Raw genomic sequence first — 22,152 nt, forward strand, 5'->3', positions numbered from 1 at the left:
AAGTGTTATTAGTGTTTGTAAGTGAATTTTGTCCTTTAAGTCATTTTCTGAAGGGGCAAGGGTCAAATGAAGCCCTATCATTACAAAAATCGGTAGTGTCATTTAAAGTTCTATAAAACTAAGTTTTGTCGACTTTTGTTAACATAATAGATCATTTAAATTAATTAGAAGCCCAAAGGCCCTATTTGGGGGGTACGGTTGTATGGGGGCTAGTAGAAATAATGGAACGATTATAACCAAAGAATCGTGTGTGCCAAATTTCATCCAATTATCTTGAAAATTGCAGCCTGTAACTTGCGCACAAGGTTTACATAGACAGCCAGCCAGCCAGACGGACATTGGTATACTTTAATGGCTATCGTCATTCAGAGGCCGAACTTAGTAATTCAATTGATCGTGGAAACATGGTATTACATTTACGATTTACTTATTTGTTAGTTCTATGTTAAAATTTATTATCATATATTAACATTATTGTGTTATTTTCGGTGCATGAGCATTTAACGACAGGGTTACAGATAGGATCAAATTTAGACCAATCATTGTTAAATATAATAACCTATATCAAATATTGACGGAAGAAATTGAAAGAATTTATTTTTTACAACATTTGACATATTTACATGTTTTTAATTATTTTTTATTTATACTTAAATTTCGCCTTTCTCCTATATAATACGGGTAGAATTTGAAATACATATATGTTGATAATTATTAAATATTGTAAAAATTTACGTTGAAAAGAAAATGTAATAAAAATATATAATAGTATATAAGAGTTCGCCATAACAGTTAAACATTATGAAACTTTAATTTCAGTCTTAGATTTACCAGTAGATTCCTAAAAAGAGAAAATTTAAATAGTCTAAATAATATAAAAAAATGTTGGTAATTTTGCAACTTGCTCACAAAATTTTACAACTCACAGTTCTTAATTGATTTATGTTCGGATTTGAAGTATTAATTTGCTTACTTTTATTATACTTTGATTCGTCTAAAGAATCATAAACAGAATTAAACATATCGTTTTGTGTTTCGTTAGCGGTCGTTGTGTTAGAATTTGTTGGCTCGGAGTCTATTCTATTATGGGCAGTATCATCGGTTTTGTCTGACAAAAGAGCCGATGTGTCATCATTAGCGGGCTCATCGGATTTTTTAACATGTAACATATCAATTTCTGTTAGGGTGACTTTGGGTTCCTAAAAAGATATTATATGTATATGTATTAAAAGAACAATTATTGATTTTACCTTTTCTAGTGCTGCATCTGATACTTGTAAATGAAAATTATCCGTACAATAACTTCGCAACAACTCAATACCCTTTTCACGACAATGACCATAACGATTTTCCCACGCATCCAATAAACGATTATAGTATCGAGGATGTTCGATAAATTTCAAATACCTATGAGTATCTGGTGTTGGAAATATACGTTCCAAAGGGCTACAGCGATTTAGTTCATCTTCCGATACCAACAAACATCTTACATCATCCGGATTAAGGTTTTCCAATATGGCATCTAAATATTCTTCGCGATATTCTATAGAACGGTTCGTAAAATGATTATGTTTACGAATTTCGTCATTTCTAAGACAAGTGGTAAAAATGCGTTTATCATGACAGAGTGGAGCTTTTAACTTCAATGTTTCTAATATCTCTTTCTGGAATTTCTCACTTAATTTCGGGGGCACCTGATACAAAGCTGTATTTAAAATTGACTGTATTAACGGACCTTTTACATGCAAATCCAGGGGTAATTCTGAATGCAATGAAGGTGAAATGTTAATTTCCAAAAGCCAGGGTGTAATATTTTCATCCAATAAAACATCAAAGCCAAATAGTTCAAAACAGTTGTAACGAAAATTAACATTTTGCCGATATGTGCGATTAAGACCAGCTTCTCCACTTATAATCGCTCTAATCACAAGATTACGTAGAGTAGCCCATAAACGTTTAGTGTTGACTCCACGTGCCTCCAGACAAGACCACAAAGATTGCAATGTCCATTTATGACCCTGACAAGCATTCACGTCTTCGTTTTTCGAATAGTTTTCCGAAAATTTATTTATACTATAATTGGTCAGATGCATGCATCGTTCATTAAGATTATTTAATTCGGAACTATATTTAACTGAAATGTTAATAAAATATTATTAGTATAGAAAAACTCATTTATAGGCAAAAACATATCGTTAGTATATTATTGTTTTAACCTACCAATCATTTTTCAAAAAAAGGGGTATATATTTAGTAGTGAGTCAACTAAGTAATTTGCCTAAGTAAAATTTTCCAAATTTTAAGAAAAAACTTTATCTAAACAATTATTTTTAGAAAAATTAAGCAATTTTATTTTTTAAATCATTTAATTTTCTATGATAAAAAGTAAAATCATGATATGTACGTATTGTTAATTTTTTTAGTCAATAAAGTATTTTGCTACTTAGTTTTTTTTTGTTATATTATTTAATATTGCTGTGTTATTTTATAAAATTTCAAATTTTTAATACTACTATATATTTAAATAACAATTTTAAGATATTTTAGTAGTAATTGAGTAGTAATTTAGACGTAAATTTAGACATTTTTTAACCGATTTATTGTAATACATGAATTCATCAATATTTGACTTAACATAAAATCTAACTCTTCTTTGATTTTATTTCGAAAATAATAAGTAATTTTTGGATACATGATATAATCAATGGATTTAGACCTAGAAAAAATGTTTAGTGAGTTGTAAAATTATATTTTGTAACAAAATAATCTGAGTTTTTTGGTCATTTTGTATTGATAAACAAAAAATTAATTACGGAAATCTGATCTTTTTGAGGAGTACTATGTGAATTTTATTTAGAAATGATTCTTATTCCATAAAGCTAACCCTAAGTATCATCCTATCCACTCTACACAATGAGGATATAATTTTTGAAGATTACAATTGAAAAATACTGAATACGTGTCCTTTTAACAATAAATTCTAAAAAGTAATTTAAACATAATTTGAAAAACCAAACGAAATTAATGGAATTCTAAAAATGCAAAATACTTTGTCATGCAGATTCTGATGAAAAACAATAAAATGCAAGAACAAATGCACCAAAAAATTTGTATTTTAATATTTTTTCACGTTTTTTTTATTCTACACAATATCTATTTTTAATTGGAAAACATAAAATTGCTTTTCGAACTTTATTTATGAACAAAAAATAAAATTCTAGGCAAAAAACTTAGTTGATTCACTGTACTATTGCCCATAACTCTAAAATTCCTTTAAGAACAGGATAATTTTCGATTTCGTTTTAAATCCAAAGATATTGACTTTAAAATCGTGTAAATAGTATATTTTTCTTCGAAAAGGTTAAAGGTAAATTTTTACAGAGTATAATTCAATGTCAAATAGGTCAGGAATCGTATGAAAAATTAAACAAACAGAAACAAGTAAGAAAGCAAAGTTGGGCTTGGCCGACTATATGATATCCTACACCAGTTATGAATATTAAATGTGGTTTATTTTTCACAATAAAGCATTAATCTTGAAAATTACGTTGATTCCGATTTATTTAAGCAATTTATTGACGAAAATCTTATTTTCAAAAAGAGGTTTTATATGGAGGATAGGAGCAAATGGGGACCGATCCCGATAAAATGGGCTAGATAGTTCATAAACGTATAATCCCTTCCCGCTATAGTGGTGTAGGGTATAAAAATATACAGTGGAATCAATATTAATTTATATGGAAAATGCTATTTATCTCTTAAACTGCAGGACCAATTTAAATAAAATGTACAAGAAAATTATTAAGGTCTGATCGTCCTAAATAACTATCTTGTACATTTAATTCAAATCGGATCAGTGGTTTATGAGATACAATGTAATTAACCATATAAATTTAAATTGATACTAATTTGAATTTTTTCCATTTGTTTATTTTTTCATACGATTTCATATAAAAAATTGATTTAAATTACGTATTAGTTAATAACTCCAGAAGTACAATTTTCACATTTTAATTAATATTACGTTATTAGCGCGTGGATTAAAACAACAATATACTGACGTTAGGTTAAAAATTGTCATCATACCAGAGGCAAATCTGGCTAATCCATCTTTGTACATATAAATACGTAAGGGATTTATGGAGGTCATAACCACATATATGCGCATATCAAATTTGTTGTCATTTATTAATAATGGACGTTCTATGTACCTTAAATAAAGTATTATATTATATATGATATTGTTTTAAAGTTTAAAATCGGAATATACTTTTGTACTACTAAGGGTCTATCTTTAGGAAACTGGGACCATTTATTTACAATACTTATTCCGGTGCCTCTAGCACTTGCTGGTGGTTTAACAATCCATTTTGTTTGCCTTGATGCGTTTTTGGGCCAAACTTGCCTCAGATCATCTATATCGTCTGGCATAATGTAAGATCTAAAATGTGGAATATTTATAATTATTAATTGTTCACTTGAAATAATATTTATATTCAATAGTCTATATCGTTTGTATTATTCGTCAGATAATTATTTGAAGTTTTAAGTTAGTCGGATAATTCAAAATCATTCGGTTGTTTGATTAAAAATAATATAGACGTTTTATGATTTTTTCATGGAATTGCCCATATACATATATATTTATAAATACTTTTTTTTTAATATTAATTTTTAGAAACAATTAAAATTTAGAAACAAATATTTTTTTCATTTTCAGTCTTTTTGGTACTAGCAAAAATTGTCCTAAGGAGTTCATATAGCTATTTCTTCATTATTTCCATTTTTTTTTAATTTTTTAAAAAATCCTTTACTCATAAGAAGGAAAAAGAAATTTGTGGCCTTCTATCCCATAGTACTAACCTCAGTGCACGAAATGCCTATACATATACAATGTGGGCCTTATTCATAATAATTTATCACAGGATTATAAGACAATTGTTATCCATAAGGCAAATTATATATATGTAAACAATATATAGAATTGAGTCCTTATTCATAAACGACAAAAGGTTTATAACATAAAATTTCCTTACAAAATTTGACTTATAAACCATTTAATTTAATTTAATTTAATTTCAAATTCTTTATTTCAATAACCTAGCCTATAACCATTTATAAAATTCATAACAATTTATCAAAGGTTTATAAACAAATTTTCATAAAAAATCTGTTCTATGTACCATTGATAAATGTTTATAAAAATAAACAAATATAAACAATAAAAGCCGAATTCACAACCATGGCAACTTTTTATAGGGCTATTTTAATGTAAGCAACAATTTTATTCAGAAATCGGCAGCTATCCAGAAGACAAACAGTTCTGGGACTGTTTTCTCCACAAGGGATGAAAAAAAAAACAAATTGTTGCTAGCATTGTGAATGTTGCTATTTTGGTTACCTTGTTAATAAAGTTCAAATTAATAAATAATTTTTTTTTAATTACCTTTGCATAAAGCCAAATTCTTTATTACCAAACTTTTTCATATTATATTGTATGCTACGCCACATGCTGTCCTTCCGTCCAATGCGAAAAGAACCTGGCATATGATTGTATTTCTGATGAGAACGTATTGTTCGAAATCCAGGACTTTTCATATGTTTTTCCCAAACTGCCATCCAGTCAGTGGTGTCTAACATAAAATTATAAATTCTATTTAAACTAAATTTAAATATTTGTACAAAGCAATTCATACTCTTTATAATGCGAAATCCCGAATTTAAAACGACCCGTTTAACTATTTTTGGCATAACTGGACTTAATTTCCACTTTAAGATCTTGTGTAGTTGAGGAGGCATGGCAGGACCAGATTGGGCATGAGATGAGAAATTTATGTACGGAGGCACATTTGGAAAAAGACTTGGCGACAATATGCACTTTGGTGTGTGATATTCACACGTCCTCGTGGTGGCATTACTTTTTTCTATATTCTCCCCAACTAAAATGGATTGATACCGTATATTTTTACTTTGTTGTGTTTCAGCGCCATCTTCGGCAAGATAAAAGGGATCTCCGGTATATTCTTCTTCTGAGTCACTATCACTATATGTGTTAACCTCATCAATGGCTTAAAAAGAAAAAAATAAAACATTATTGCAATGAAATCCAAATATTTTTCTTAAATCTTATTTACCCGCACAAGGATCATCATCTGCCAAACCATTAATATTAAAATGACCCGATGTGTTACTGCTGCCACTGTTTACTAAAGAAACACCAACATAATTACTATTACCTCCCAAACTTGTTTGTATCATACCGTGATTTGGACTATTATAACTGTTACTATTTCGTGCATCAGGTGTCAAGTAATTAGCGGCGTAAAAACTCGCCTCATAAGCGGTGACCGATGATTGTGGATTGGTTAAACCATTTTGTGTTAAAATCTGTTCTTTTTCATCGTAATGATGGCCATTAAGCAGGCTACTTGCATGAAATTGATTTACAATGATTTTCTTATTATTCTTAGTGGGGGATGAGGTTTTCGCGAAACTGGAAGTGTTTATATTACTATTGGAAGCAGCAGTTATAGGTTTTGTGGGATTGTTATTGCGTGCCCCACTTGCTATCTGACTATTGTCAGTGATTGGCGATGTACTGTGACCTGCACGCTTGGCATTTCGAGGGCTGGGGTATTTTGACCCACTGGCCGTTTTAGATGGCATCTCTTCTCGTGGTCTCTTTAAATGCAACTTTAGTGAGTTAGTAAAGCAAAAAAGGGGGAGCGGAATGATGTGCAAACATACAAAAACACACATATAAACAAGTAATTATGGAGGTTGTTATTAACAAATCGCAATTGTTAGAGTAAACTGAGTTAAAAAATTAAACATCTATAAATATAATTTGTTCTTTAACTTAAAATAATTTAATGTGCATTTCAATGATAATGTTAGAAACATGTAAATAAGAGAAACAACATTTCTACAAGGACTTACTTTCTCATTAGCAATTAAAAGGGTCATAACTCAAAATCTGTACTGAACTTTTATTTAATCTGTTAAATATATTAGTATTTTTAAAAAACTCGGCAGACTTATATAACTCGGCAGATACATAACTTATTGAGAGAAACAAGATCGATTTTAATAAATTTACTTAATTTAAAGGGCTCCACCAATATAGGAAAATCGAAGCCCCGTGGTGGATTTTTGACATTGCACATGCTAAGAATGACTATAGTAAGCTGTTTCCCTACATCAGTATACGAATAAAATGTGATTTACTTTACATAACAAATCACAAGCCATTTATTGTTTTAATATAGAGTCATTCCAAAGTCACTTCGAACACCATGAATTTTTAATGCCTTTGATTTGGCTAAAACTCGGTTCATATATTCTTCTCTTAAATGCGCTTTCTATAACGTATAAATTGGATCAGTAATATATATGGTTAACATTTTATAGCGCTCCAAAGTTGGACACCTCGAGCATTTTTGTATGTATGTACTGTACACTGCAAATATCAGTTTAAAATTTTGGTATAATTGTAAATGTGCTAAAAATTATGAAATGAGTTCATTAAAATTCAAAATTCAATTTTGAACTTTGACCTCTAATATTAAGTGTAGTTAAGACTTGATTTCAGATTATTTTATCCATAATATTCCTAACATCAAGATGGTAGTTTGTGGTAATTTTTAAACTATTCGGCATTAAAACATTTATTTGAGTGAACTAAAAATAGATTAAAATGTATAAAAAACACACATTTCCTATGGAAATTTTAAATGTTGCTAAATAAAAACTGCGATAACTTCAGAACCCATTGAGATCCCAATTTGAAATTTTTACATCACAATAACAGCTATGTTGCCTACTTTTTTTTTGGAAAAAAATTAAGAAAAACAAAATACCATTTTTCAGGATATTCAAGAATAAAGGACATTTTCCTTTTTATGGTCCTTGAGCCAGTACCTACAATTTTGTTTATGAAATTCCAATATTCAGTAAACGGAGTCCTGTCGAACGAGACCTCACTTGTTATAATCGGATAACGGGTTCCAAAGCAATTAAGTCGTCAACATTGATAATTTTCCACAAATAAATGCGAGATGCCCAACTTTAGGAGTCCATAATATATGAACCGTATAAGTTATGGATCCAATTTATACGTCATACGAACCGTATTTAAGAGTAGAATATATGCACCGATTTAAAAAAAAATCGAAGAAATTAAAATTTTAAAACAACCTTTTTTGATCGATGAATTTTGGAATGAATCTATATAAAATTCTAACGTTACTGACTGACTGATTCATCATCCCATAGCCTAAACGGTTGAAGCTAAAGAACTGATTTTTGGAAATTCGAATGTTTAGGGGGTAAAAACGGTTAAATTCGGTAACTACATATCTCCTAAACTAGACAAGATACAAAATCAGTAAAAAGCTTATCGTTGTTCACTTAAAAAATAAGAGAACAGGTGTCTGGTACTTTTTTCAAATTCGGCCCCTTTAGGGAAAAACGGGTAAAAACTGCATTTTGGTACTTTTTTTGTACCCCATGTATCTTTTAAACCAAAGAACATACAAAAAATGTTTTTATATTATTCATAACTTAAGGAAAAAATAAAAATACGTATTTAGTACTTTTTGGATATTCGAACGCTTAAGGGGTGAAAAATGTACTTACTTTTGGTACTTTTTGCATAAAAGGGGACTTTTTTGTACGTTTTTGTATTTTTTGCAATTTCTATAATATTGAACCTAGAAACATGAAATTAAGCATGTATGGCCCGGATTAAGTAAGGACCCATAAAAGGGGACATTTTGATAATTTTTCGTTCCTCAAAAAGTACTTTTTGAAATTTGTATAATATTGAACCTATAAGCATGAAAAATTTACTTTTTTATTTTTTGCATAATATTGAACCTAGAAATGTGAAATTAAACATGTATTGCAAGGATTACGTGAGAACCTTAAATAGAGAACATTTTGGGGTGTTTTTGATACTTTATCGTTCTTTAAAATACACTGTTTGAAATTTCTATAATATTGAACCTAGAAACCTGAAATTAAGATCGGATGAAGTGATAACCCATAACAGGGGACTTTTTGGTACTTTATCGTTCTTCAAAAAGTACTTTTTGATATATTAAACCTAGAAACATGAAATTAAACGTGTATTGCCCGGATTAAGTGAGAACCTCAAATAGAGAACATTTTGGTACTTTTCGTTCTTCAAAAGGTACGTTTTGAAATTTCTATGATATTGAACCTAGAAGCATGAAATTAAGTATGTAGAGCCCGGATTACATGAGAACCTATAAAAGCGGACTTTTTGGTACTTTATCGATCTTCAAAAGGTACTTTTTGAAATTTCTATAATAAAGAACCTAGAAACATACAGTATTAAGTAAAAAGACACTTTTTGGTACTTTTCCATCATAAAAAGGTAGTTTATGAAATTGTTGTAATATTGAACCTAGAAACATGAAGTTAAATATGTAGAGCTGGATTAATTGAGAACCCATAATAGGGGAGTTTTTGGTATTTTTTCGTTCTTCAAAATGTACTTTTAGAAATTCTATAATATTGAACCTAGAAGCATAAAGTTAAGTATGTGGAGTCTGGATTACATGAGAACCTATAATGAAATTTTTATAATACAGAACATAGAAACATAAAATTAAGCATGTAAGAACCCATAATAGGAGACTTTTTGGTACTTTTTCGTTCATCAAAAGGTAGATTTTGAAATTTTTACAATATTGTACCTAGAAGCATGAAATTAAGTATGTAAAGTCCATATTAAATGAGAACCTATAAATGGGGACTTCAAATTTCTATAATACTGAACCTGGAAACATGAAATTAAGCATGTATGTCCCGCATTAGGGGGACTTTATGGTACTTTTGGTGCGTTCTTCAAAATGTACTCTTTGAAATTTTTAAAATATCGGTAGTACAACATTGAAAAATAGAGAGGTTACCACAATTTTACAATGCATATAAAACGGCTCGCTTACAATTTTTTAAAACCGGTTTCGAATACGGTTTCGTATTAAAAAAAACGGTTAACCGTTTTTTCTTATTTTATTTTATTTTATATATATATATTTTATATATTAACAAGAAATTCAATATTTATAATACATTCACGTAATTTACATATATGGTTTTTTATTATAAGGAAGTAAATGAAACACATTTCCAGAAATAATTAGCGGGTATATAAAATCATCATATAATGATGAATGCTGTTTTCTAGTCTTTCTTGGATTTTATATACTACTTATTGTGCTGTTTAAATCGGAAATCAGATCTGTAGAATTATCAATTTCAAAACTAAAATCAACATCAGAATCAACTACTTAATTCTTTATCCAGCTTATTAATTAAATAAACGATCATATAATTCCACAGCAAACTCTTTGGATTCTGCATTGGTGGAGTACCTATTTCAAAATGTGGTCATTAGTTGGGTGCTTTCCTGAACTAAAGTAAACTATAAGTGCCAACCTTTAGCTGAAGGATTATTTTGCCAGTTTATCACACATTTGTCCAGAGAAAAACCCACCAAACGACCTATATAGGAAGTTGGAGCATCCAGACTTAATTTCATCAAAAGTATTGTTGGTCTCCACCAGAAATAAATTTTAGAGTTTTAATGGTCTCCACCAGTATATATTGGATTTTAAATGGTCTCCACCAGGTTATATCGTGAGTATTTCATGGTATCCACCAGTTAAAAACATAACCTCACTTCGAGGTAAAACGCATTTAATGAAGACAACGTATAACTTAGAAACAGTTATACGAAGTAGTGCTTTAAATTAGTGCGGGGTAAGAAGTAATTCTATCAAAAGCCCAGCAACAAGCACAAGCCTGACCGTCCTTAAGAAATGAAAAGGAGTTATTCCCCAACTCAGACCTGAATTACAACTACAGGCTAATATTGACAATAATCTGACTTTCTTCAAGATATGCTTGAGTACAGATTAAACTTCACAGTGTTGCCATACAAAAAACAGACAACGTCACTGTTTGTTATCAAAACAATGCATGTTTTATAAAAAAGAAGACAATTGGAACTGTAATATGAAAACATAAATTTAAAACAATAAAATATATTGTGAAGTTCCTTTAATTTATACCAATTGATAAATCAATAATTTATTATAAAAAGTTTATTATAAAAAATTTTATTACCTTTTTGCATCAGCTGTTTACACTTTTCCATTTCTTGCTCAAGTTTAAACCACCTCCATTGGGCTCTTAAACTAGCAAACAAAATTAACTAATTGTGTGCTCAAAACCAACTTTCGAGGATTAATTTTAATTTAATCCCTAATCAAATAGTCCGATGTCTAACATTCTTTACTATATAATTTTAGAATACAGAAAAATAACTTGCTCCAAATTTGATCACGTTTTATAGTTTCTTCCAAGAAGCCACTTGTATGGGGAATATAAGAAATCGTAGACGTACATTTTCTTTATTATATACACTTCGCCAGAAAGACAGCAAAATATTTATGTCAAATTATCTTCAAAACAGATCCTGTACGTAATGACAAAGTTTTATGAAAATGTGCTAAGTCCAGCAAAAAATAAAAAAATCAGAAAAAGAAAAAGTGCTAAGTCCTAAAAAACCGCTATATGTATGTATTCAACAGCTAAAAAACTCGATTTTTAAAGCGATTTTAATTTGTTCTAAAGCTACAAAAAATCAAAAAGGTATAAAACTTTGAGAGCTTAGATCTTTGAGAGTTTATATCGATTTTTTTATTTAAAACTCAATCTATTACTATGGATGAGCTCTTTCATTCTAAAATAATTTTTGTATTAAAAAGTTTAAGATAGTGCATTTTTTAAAGAAATGTACCTTTTGAATGCATTTTTCAAATTGTTCTCCCTGTTGAAAAAGTTTTAAAAGTGCATAAATCGATTATTTCAAGCTTTCAATGCAAAATATAAAAATAGTTTGTTGTGACGTACATACATGTAGTATTTCCCAGCAAAAAAAGTGTGGAAAAAGATGTAGTATTTCCATCAGAACTGTGTCATTGGAGGGATGTTGTTCATTTTTGGCAACTCTGAACTACATATAATCTTAGCTTAAGAAGAAGTTAAAATCCGATATTTGGATGTGAAAATAAAACACAACCAAAACTTAATGTACTTCAAATATGTTATTTGTAATGACTTTTCTACATATCTTTTCTTACATTTAACTGGGTTTTCATTTGTAAGGAAATATTTTGTTTATAAAAGTGAATAGTACGTAATCGCATTTTTAGATGTGATTAAGATGTAGTTTGTAAAGTATGGCATTAATTATTTTTTGGTGGATTTTGTCGATTTTTTAAAATATTTTATATTGGAACATTTTTAAATATTATTGATATTTTATGCAGACATTACTGATCTGAATACACTATTAAAGAAATGCATTTTTAAATTCAATCATAATTTTTTTGCGATATTTTAAAAATTATTCCACAATTTATATATAATTCTTTATTGTATATAAATTTGTCAATAATGCACTTACAAGATATGTTAAACATGGAGTAAAATGGAGAAAATGTACCCAATATGCATTTGCATTAAGAATGCATTTATTTTTATTTATTTAACAACTATTATTTAGAAATTAATTTTTATCAAAGTGAACATTAGTTGTAATCGAATTATTCCCAATTCAGATCAGTAATGTACTTTAAATGGTATTACATTCTGTTAAATGCATAAAAGATCAATAACATTTAAAAATTATCCAATAAAAATATTTAAAAAAATCAACAAAAATATATGTATACACGTCACAACAAAATATTTTTATATATATAGTTTTAATATAAACATTATATTAGAATTAAAGAGCTCATCCATAGTAAAAAATCTGATATTAACTCTCAAATATATAAACCTTCAAAGTTTTATACCTATTTGATTTTTTTGTAGTTTTAGAACTAATTAAAATCATCATAAATATCGCGTTTCTTGAAATTTTTCAAAATAATCAACGGAGTTGTTTTATTTTCTATATAAAGAACATATATTGATAATACGAAGGAAATTGGCATGACTTGAAGTCAAAAATTTTATGTTTTTCTGTGTTCTTTCCTGAAATTCATGAGATATAAGTCTAAGTCTATTTCTACAACATAATTTTGGACCCCAGAAAGATCCTTATAGAAAACGATGTCGATTAAGCAATATCCGTCTGTCTATTGAAATCAATTTTCTGTATACTCCAGTTATTGTCGGAATCCGAAATTTTAATAATTCAGCAATTACGATTCATAAATAACTTAGATATGAGCAAAAATATGTTAACAACGAGATAAAACAGTAATATGCTATTAGAGCTTTACATAAAAATATAAACAATTTAAAAATATGAATATTGTTTCCATAGATATAGGCATTTAATGTTGCGTGACGTAATATGACAAAAGTTGACTTTTCGGTGGAAATGCCCATATGACTAATTAAAAGTTATAAGTAACGCCTAGTACCAAAAAAAAAATTGGTTTTATGTGACCTTTTTAATTTCTTATACACCAAATGGTTTTATTAATTAGTTACCACTACTGATAGATACAAAAATGCAGATATTTATTCTAAATGCGAACGGACATTTTTTTCTAATATAAAAGATATAAATAACAATATTTAAAATCAAATTAATACTTTGTGTATGAAATCAATAAGAAATAGTTGTTGATTATCGCCACGATATTTTGTTGAAATTACTCATTTATTGTTAATTTCAATAAAGTCGGTTTTTTGAAAATAGAGTTCTAAAAATTCGCAACAACATATGTTTTGATGCAGTGGACCATGGTTGTTATATCTGTTTGCGTTTGAGGTGGCTATATACAAATTTTGTTACAGGTAGAACTCCAATAAATTATTGAAAACGAAATTGAGATCGTTTTTTAGTTTTTTTTTTTTTTTGTGTAAAAAACTTTTAAAATATATTTAATAATTTATAATCAACAATTTTCTTATAAAAAATTGTATTAGTTCCACAACAATGATTTTAGATCAAAATGGTTAGTTTCGGAACTGGTGCTAAGTTAGCGTTATGGACTATATTCTAGGTTTTTGGAACGGTTCTGGAAAAAGTTCATTGATGACTTTTGTTGGAATTTGTCAACCTCGAAAGAAGTTCTAGTTTATTTTATTTAAAATAAAAAATCCATTTTATTTATATTTAAACATCAGGATAAACTCTTCTCGTCAAAAATATGACCACAGAGTTACAAGTTTCTTTTCCATACTTTTTTAGGCCTTTATGAATGTGATTTGCTTAAATAAACTGGATTTTGTTATACAAATTAAAGGAAAATATTGGAAAATATTTTTTAAAAAATTATGTAAATTTTTTAGGCCTTTATGAATGTGATTTGCTTAAATAAATCGGATTTTGTTATACAAATTAAAGGAAAATATTGGAAAATATTTTTTAAAAAATTATGTAAAACTGTTTTTCTTACAAACGGTTCCAAATTTACCTTTTTCAATTCAGACGCAATATACGAGGCTCAAAGGCTCAATAAATCGTGGGTTATCAGTAGGGTTTATCCTGATGTTAAAATATAAATAAAATTAGATTGTTTTTCTTTCAGGAGCATTTTTGCCAACCAAATGGATCTTATAGTGGAGTTATATCGAGTAGTTTTATGCGATTTTCAGCATGATAATGAACTTAAACATTTGCAAATCAAATTATTGAGGTTACAACATCTTATGAACTAGGCTAGGTTATTGAATAGACACGAATAAATTATTGTCATTATGAAATAGAAATTCTGTCCCGTATTTTAAGTTTTGTTTATTATTTTACAATTCGATTTGAATAAAATGTTGTTTCTCACTCAATCTCACCCACAATTACCATTAATTAACATAAATGAGTATTTTGTCAAATAAAAGTACTACTCACCTGATTTCCAACGCCAGACTCTGCTGCTGCCTCAGCTAACGTTACTGCCACATGTACTCGTGACTTATTTTCATACGAAATATTTTTTTTTGCATTACCGCTTATACCAATACCATTAGCACCGCTGCAACACGCCTGCCCACTGGTTGCTGCGATTGATGATAACGATGACGTTATTGTATTTCCAACATTGTTGTCGTCAACAGGGTTGTTGTTATTGATGTTACTGTTATGCTGTTTTGACACATGTGAAAATTTTTTGGCACTAATACTATTGGTTATTTCCAATTGACAACCTTGTGGCGTATGTGCATGGTTATGTGAACCGAGAAATTGTTGAGGAATATGTTTTTTAAGATATAATGCATCTTTATACATTTCCACTTCTTCACGCCATGATTCATGAAAGTCTAATATTTCTAAGCCATTCTTGTTGCTAGTATTGCTGTCACTCAGACGATGGCTGGCAGCATTTTCTTTGGCATGATGACCATGACTATGGCCATGAATGTTTAAGGCAGTTTGCACAAGAGTCTGAGATGCCCCCCTAATTGCAGTCACATTACCTTCTATTAGCATTGACGCTGAAGATTGAGTTTGCTCCTGTTGATGTTTTATTACACGCTTTTCGATTATGGGTGCCATATTAGTTATTCTCAACTGGTATTTTAGTTTTCTGAAATTGAAATTATCGTGTCGCACAATTTACTTCTAGATCTATTTGAAATATTACAATTTTGTATTTTTCCTTTGCATTAAATTTTAAATTTTTCTTTAATGTTTTTTGACTTGTATCGTGTTTTTGAATTTTATTGTTTATCCGTTCTGCCACAACTTAAAAGTTAAAAAATGCAACTGCAACTGAATTAATCTATTTTAAATGTGGCACAGACCCAAATTTTCCACATTTTACTAAAGCTCTCTATACAATTTAATTGCGCTATTATGCAGATAAAAGAGCGAGCAAACGCATTGCTAGACGTTTTGCTTTTATTTTCGACAAAAGACGACAACAACAAATCGAAAAATACTAAAACATCCGTCCATAGATCGATGATCAATTGAATATTTTGATATTTTTTTTTTTTTTTTTTGTTTAAGACTTTTCATTATTTTTTATTTTTTAAGAGGTTGTATGACCACATTCACATGCATTCACTATCATCCTAAAGGGTCATTACAAGCAATAAACAAAAGTACAATCACAAAAAAAATTAAACAATTGATTAAACAAACGGAAAAGGGAAAGCTTCCTATCACTTATGTATATTATAGATTATAGATATAGATGTGCAAAGTTTTAGTCCAATTGAAAACCAATGTCCGAAATCTCGAGTTCTATGAAATTTGTAATATGCTATCAGAGTAAATTTTAAAAAAATTAGTTAAACAGCCCCTAATACGTGATAAATCCGTTCGCGTTAATCATTCTGATCTTAAAAATACTATTTATATATGTAATATTTGAAAAAAATGTACATAATTGTAAAAATAATCAAAATTTATTGCATTAAATACATACCATAAGATTTATTTAAAAAAAAATTTTAAAAATACACAGTAAGAAATTTCATTTCAGTAATTTTTTTAACTTGTTGCCTATAGTTTTTAAAAAACGCAAATTAGTAAAATTTAAGAAAAAAATGTTAATATCTAAATTCTACGAGCTTGATTTGTAAAGGAATGCAATTAAAAAATTATATTTTGAAGGAATTAAATATTTATAGCGTGATGCTTTTTCAAGCTAGGTACATTTTATTTGCCCACAAAAACTACAATTATTTAACTTTTTTAATGCGCCCAGTTTTACATTAAAGTATTAAGAAAGCTTGCAAATGGTGATAATTTTGACGAATTTTGAGCATCATCCATGATGTGCCTTGGCATAATGTGCTTAAAAAAAAGTGACGTCTTTGTATCTTACAAGGATATTTTAAATACATTTATAATCCCAAAACATTGTGTTTGTCATTATCTTGATGTCTATTCATTAAATGTTTGTATAAGTCGATCTTTGATATATAAAATCGCAAAAAAATTATAAAAAGTTCATAAAATGTTTGCATTCGAATATTTTTGCATGTTCCTCCGATTTTATATTTCAAAATAAAAAAAACTCAATTTACACAATAATTCAAAATATTTCCTATATAGGTGCGAATGTGCGCACTAAAAACTGCTAAAAAAGTTTACCAACTTTTGTAGCTGTCGTACCCATCTCCCATTTAGGGCACATTAACGAGATATATACCATGCTGTGTATAATTACATCAGCTAACCACTGTTGTCCCACTTTTTGTATTTTATTAAGGGGCGTCAGCTCCCGGTCAAAAAAATTAAAAAATTCAAAGTTGAAAAAAAAACTGGTGACAAATTTCAACATCCACGTTCTAATACATCTATCACACGGATAAGCTTGTAAATAATGCTATGTATCAAAAAGTAAAATGAAGGTGAAAAAACTAGTTAGTTTTTTGAATTTCGTAAACTCTCAAAACCGATTTTTGCAATTTTCCAATTTTTATGCTGGAAGTCTTGTGTATATAATCCATTAAAATAATTTGTTTGACATTTTACTCTTACCAAAATTATTAACAATTTAGTTCAATTTCAAAGGACTTAAAACACTTTGATATTTGCTCATATATTCTTGTATCTTATGAAAAAATTCAAACTCAACAAAAAATTTTGTTTAAAATATAGAGTAATATGTCACTGTATATAATTATAATTATAATTTTATAATTTTGAATGTTAAATCTTTTTTGGACCCTGTAACATTTACAAATATGGATTGATTTTAATGAATTAAATTTTTTAGTTTTCAAAACAAGTTTTCAACAATATTTTTTTAGAAGTAAATTCCCTAAAAACAATATATTTAATGCTAATCAAATTTATAAACCTTAATTAAAAATATAGAAAACATTTTGTTGGGTTATCTCTTTCCGTCTAAAAGTAATAGCTTCTTTAAATCAAAAACTATCTAATTTTAGGCTGAAATTTTAATTTTGTATTGAAGACAATGAAACTCTGGTATTATAATTTGACAACAGTGGATAGCTAATGTAATTGTACACAGTATGGTATATATCTCGTTAATATGCCCTGAAAAGGACACATTGAGTTTTATGTTATTTTGAAATAAAAAATCGGAGGAACATGCAAAAAAATTTTAAAAATTTATTTTTTTATTTTTGCGATTTTATATGTCAAACATCGACTTAAACAAACATTTAATGAATAGACATGAAGATAATGACAAACACAATGGTTTAGGATCATAACTGTATTTGAAATATCCTTGTAAGATACAAAGACGTCAGTTTTTTCTAAACACATTTTGCCAAGGCACATTACGGATGCTCAAAATTCGTCAAAATTATCACTATTTGCAAGCTTTCTTAATACTTTAATGTAAAACTTTTAATGCGCCACGCATTAAAAAAGTTAAATAATTGTAGTTTTTGTGGGCAAATAAAATGTACCTAGCTTAAAAAAGCATTACGCTATAAATATTTAATTCCTTCAAACTATAATTTTTAATTGCATTCCCTTACAAACCAAGCTCGTAGAATTTAGATATTAAAAAGTTTTTTTATTAAAAAGTTTATTTTTATTATCGCATAAAAATCAGTCAAATTGTTTTCACTACTTTCACAAACGTATTGTAAAAACCACATTAATTTTTTTTTCTAAAATTTCTTTAATTATTTTTAGATTTACAAGTTACGAGCAGTCAACATTTTGGCAAAGTTTCTTTTACAATTTGTTTACTTCTTCAGATGGTATCATATGATTTATGATAAACTTGAGTTCCAACACCTACTGGTGAGTCAAATAGTAGTAAGTAAGATTTTCTTTTTATTATTTCTTTTTAATAAAATATAAATTTTGAAAACCTGAAGAAAACTGATATAAGTGCGCGTGATCATTTTTTTTTAATTTCTTACCTTAAAATCGATATCACATCGTCTTCCCAGAATTATTTTCACGAATTCACAAGACATTCAGTAGCTACTTTATTTTATATCTACTTTTCTTAAAACTTTAATATACCTTAAGATAACCGTATGTGACATTTTTGTGGATACAAAACAAAAAGTGTATGAAATTTGTAAAATAAAAAGAGTTCTGTGTAAAAGATAAAAATACTGAAAATGGTTAAACTAAATACAAAATAATGCTTTTTTCGTAATCCTGTTTCCTTGTTAACAGAATTAAAAATTTAATAGGAACACATTTGAAAAAAATTAAATATTTCTGTTTATCCTAGTTTGCCAAATTTGATGTCAAAATAACAAGAAGCGTTAGAAAATATTTTGTGGTCTCATTACAAAATGTTCAAAAAATTCGAAATGGGTTTCAGAAATTCCGTAATTTTGAGAAAATAATTAAAATTTTTACAGTATCTGGTCCACAAAACATCTTAGTGTACACTCAAACCTCGTTTTATGCGATTAATTCGTTTCTAAAAAAATGCATAAGTCAAGTTCACACAAAACGTTACACTAGCTCCATACAAATTATCAAAAATTTAATTCTTTACTGACACCATAAAAAATGAAAAAGGAAACAAACAATAAAACAATACAAATTCCACATAATGAAGATAATGTACAAAATTTCTTAAAAATAAAAAATAATATTTTTTCATATACATATATATCCGAACCGGTAAAACATCAGTAGTAGTATTTGTTTAGAATTTTTTCAATGATGTGGACGAACATTTTTTCTCAAATTATTTTTGCGAAGAAAAATTATAGAATTTTGAAACCGCGAGGTTTGAGTTTATTAAAAATGCCATACCAACTGCAAAATAATCATAAAAGTACAGAAATAGGGCAAAAAATGCTAAAAAATGTTTAAAATATGTTTCTGTATAAGCTAAAAATTACGACAGTTTTGACACCTATTTCGAAAAAAACAAAAATTCTATGCCTCTTAAAATCGGCTCAAAATTGTTGAATCTTAAAGACCCAGTTCAAAAAATTGAAGATGTTTTTCAAGTATTATACTGATGTCGCTGGTAAGGAACCATTCGAAAATTTTATTTTTTCAAGTTCAGTACATTAATACGCATCGGTTGAATTTCTAGTAACAAATAAAAAGGGAAAGTGATTGCATTAAAATTGTATAAACAGTTGCAATTACAGAATGTAAATACGGATTTCATATATTATATATTCATATATATTACATATATAAATATTCATATATATTACAAAATAAATGAATAAATAAATAAATATAAACTCTGGTAATGACTTGTACAACTTCTTAAAGAAGAGTAAAGAGGTTTTATTAGTTTTTTAAATCATTACATTTCAATGTATGTGTTTTCCTAGTTTGGTCCCACACTTATTCTTCTCATTCGTACAACAAATTAATGGAATTAATAGTAGTTCCTGAAACAAAAGTTTCTATGTGTAGACAATAAGGGAACTTTAAAAAAGAATTAAGCAAAAATTTCTCAGGAAAAGGACCAGGTCTTACTTAACTTTTGTGCCTATTATACTATTATATTTGTTTTAAGATGTTTTTTATACCTTTTACCTTCGTGAAGTGTATATAAGTTACGACTAAATTTAAATATTTCTAAACTGATTTTTTATCCTACTTAACTTTCTTTAATTTTCTTTTAAAATAAAAAGTAATTTTGAATTGGATACATGATATACTAGAAAATCAATGGATTTGGACCTAGGAAAAATGTTTGGAGAGATATAAAACTATATATTTCTACCTGATATTTTGAGTATTTAATTTTATTAATAAAACACAAATATCCTTATTAGGTATTTTTTCCTGTACTACATTACAGTAGACTTTATATTGTTTTGAACCATCCTAAGGTTTAGGGTTCAAAATCTAAACATAGTGTTCTTCCTAGTTCGTATATATACTTTGGAAAGGATAAATGAGGAGTTTAATGGTTTTTCTTGGATACAAGCCTCTCCCCTTTAGTAATTAAAGATTTTAAAAGACCAATCAGTGTGTTTTTTCTTATAATTCTTTGGATTATTTAATTAATTAAGCTATTTTATATTTTTAATGATATTGATAAACATCTCATAATACCATTTCATTGACTTACACTTATTCTTAAAACAGAACAAATTTTATTGGAATTGCCTCATTATTTTCCTTTAAACATTTTTAACGCAAATAAATTCTGTTTCTCATAATAAGGATGTGATATAAGGTAAATTTTTTTTTTATATACGTTGAAATAGTTACGTTTGCAATGAAAGAGTGTACATCAGCACTTTCCTTTTACTTCACACTCACCCATCCAGCATTGGACTTACCCTCTTCCACATCTATTCTTTTACACAGACGATTTTGCAAATATATTCTAAATAAGTTACTTTTGCCGTATCTGACATTTAAATTTGTAAATAAATAGAAATTGTATTACACGTTGTGATGATTTTGGAAAAACGTACTCTGTTTATTTTTTAAAACATCAAACAGAGAAATAAAAAGTGTCTAAGCCGTTATTGTTATGCTGCTTTTATTGTTTGTTCACATATTCAACACAATTCAATACTTTTTATTATATATTATAAATAAATTTAATACTTAATTAATTAATTAATAATATACATTTAGTAATTTCTTAATGTTGCGTCAACACTGAGAACACGCTCAGTCCACGCGTTTCCAAGCTATTCCTTTTTTTGCTTTCAATTATCCTTCAATGATTTTGTACTTAACAGCTGTTTGATACAAATGACAACTTTGACGCACATAAAGAAAACAACCCGACGAAAAATAAAACAAACCCTAACAGCTGTTTTATCAAAATAAACATTTTTTTTGGTGTGGTGAGTTATTTTTGTTTACAAATATGTGTTTTTGCACGTGAAAAAGACGCAAAAACTCGTTTTCATTATTTATATTTTCAATATGTATTTATGCACGTGGAAAAAATTGAAAAAAATTGATTTTCATGATTTACATTAAAAAAAATAATTTTGATCAATTTAAATATGTATATAAATGTGGAAAGGAACAAATCTGATAAAAATAAATATATTTGGGATTATATCATTACAGAATGCCTTTTAATAAAAAACATTCAAAAAATGTTACTATGGCCGTATATATAAAATGATATATAACTGCTATCGGACGATCTTGTGCACGATAAAAACCTATATAGAACTTTAAGCTGGAAGTGTAGAAATCGGATGGCATAAATTTTTTCCGGATTTCATCGTTCTAGGGTGTGTACTACA

At 28.1% G+C, this 22,152-nt stretch overlaps 1 protein-coding gene across 9 annotated transcripts; it reads right to left on the reverse strand.

The window, feature by feature from the left end:
- Nucleotides 1-618: 618 nt before the first annotated feature.
- LOC111679952 (tubulin polyglutamylase ttll-4) lies at nt 619-21,637 on the reverse strand. 9 transcript variants are annotated; one of them, XM_046949530.1, is made up of 11 exons: nt 21,200-21,225; nt 14,906-15,581; nt 6,261-6,693; nt 6,135-6,206; nt 5,697-6,068; nt 5,447-5,633; nt 4,271-4,441; nt 4,087-4,211; nt 1,251-2,134; nt 927-1,199; nt 619-841 (listed from the first exon to the last, which is right to left on the reverse strand). In XM_046949530.1, the coding sequence occupies exons 1-11, from the start codon at nt 21,208-21,210 to the stop codon at nt 800-802; spliced, it is 3,246 nt and encodes a 1,081-aa protein (XP_046805486.1). In that variant the 5' UTR covers nt 21,211-21,225; the 3' UTR covers nt 619-799. The 9 variants fall into 9 exon arrangements, with proteins under 9 accessions (XP_046805486.1, XP_023297325.2, XP_023297326.2 ...); XM_023441557.2 differs by lacking the exon at nt 21,200-21,225 and adding an exon at nt 21,518-21,637 and having other exon boundaries at nt 6,135-6,693; XM_023441558.2 differs by lacking the exon at nt 21,200-21,225 and adding an exon at nt 21,358-21,614 and having other exon boundaries at nt 6,135-6,693.
- Between the last annotated feature and the right edge of the window lie 515 nt (nt 21,638-22,152).

The sequence above is a fragment of the Lucilia cuprina genome, chromosome 2 (assembly GCF_022045245.1).
Source record: "Lucilia cuprina isolate Lc7/37 chromosome 2, ASM2204524v1, whole genome shotgun sequence".
Classification (NCBI taxonomy): domain Eukaryota; kingdom Metazoa; phylum Arthropoda; class Insecta; order Diptera; family Calliphoridae; genus Lucilia; species Lucilia cuprina.

Bases quoted from the DNA above. Each gene is read 5' to 3' on its own strand.
- LOC111679952 (XM_046949522.1), bottom strand. The intron at 6,694-14,905 runs GTGAGTAGTACT...AACTCACTAAAG, and splicing joins AGTCTGGCGTTGGAAATCAG to TTGCATTTAAAGAGACCACG. The intron at 4,212-4,270 runs GTATATTCCGAT...ACTTTATTTAAG, and splicing joins AGACCCTTAGTAGTACAAAA to GTACATAGAACGTCCATTAT.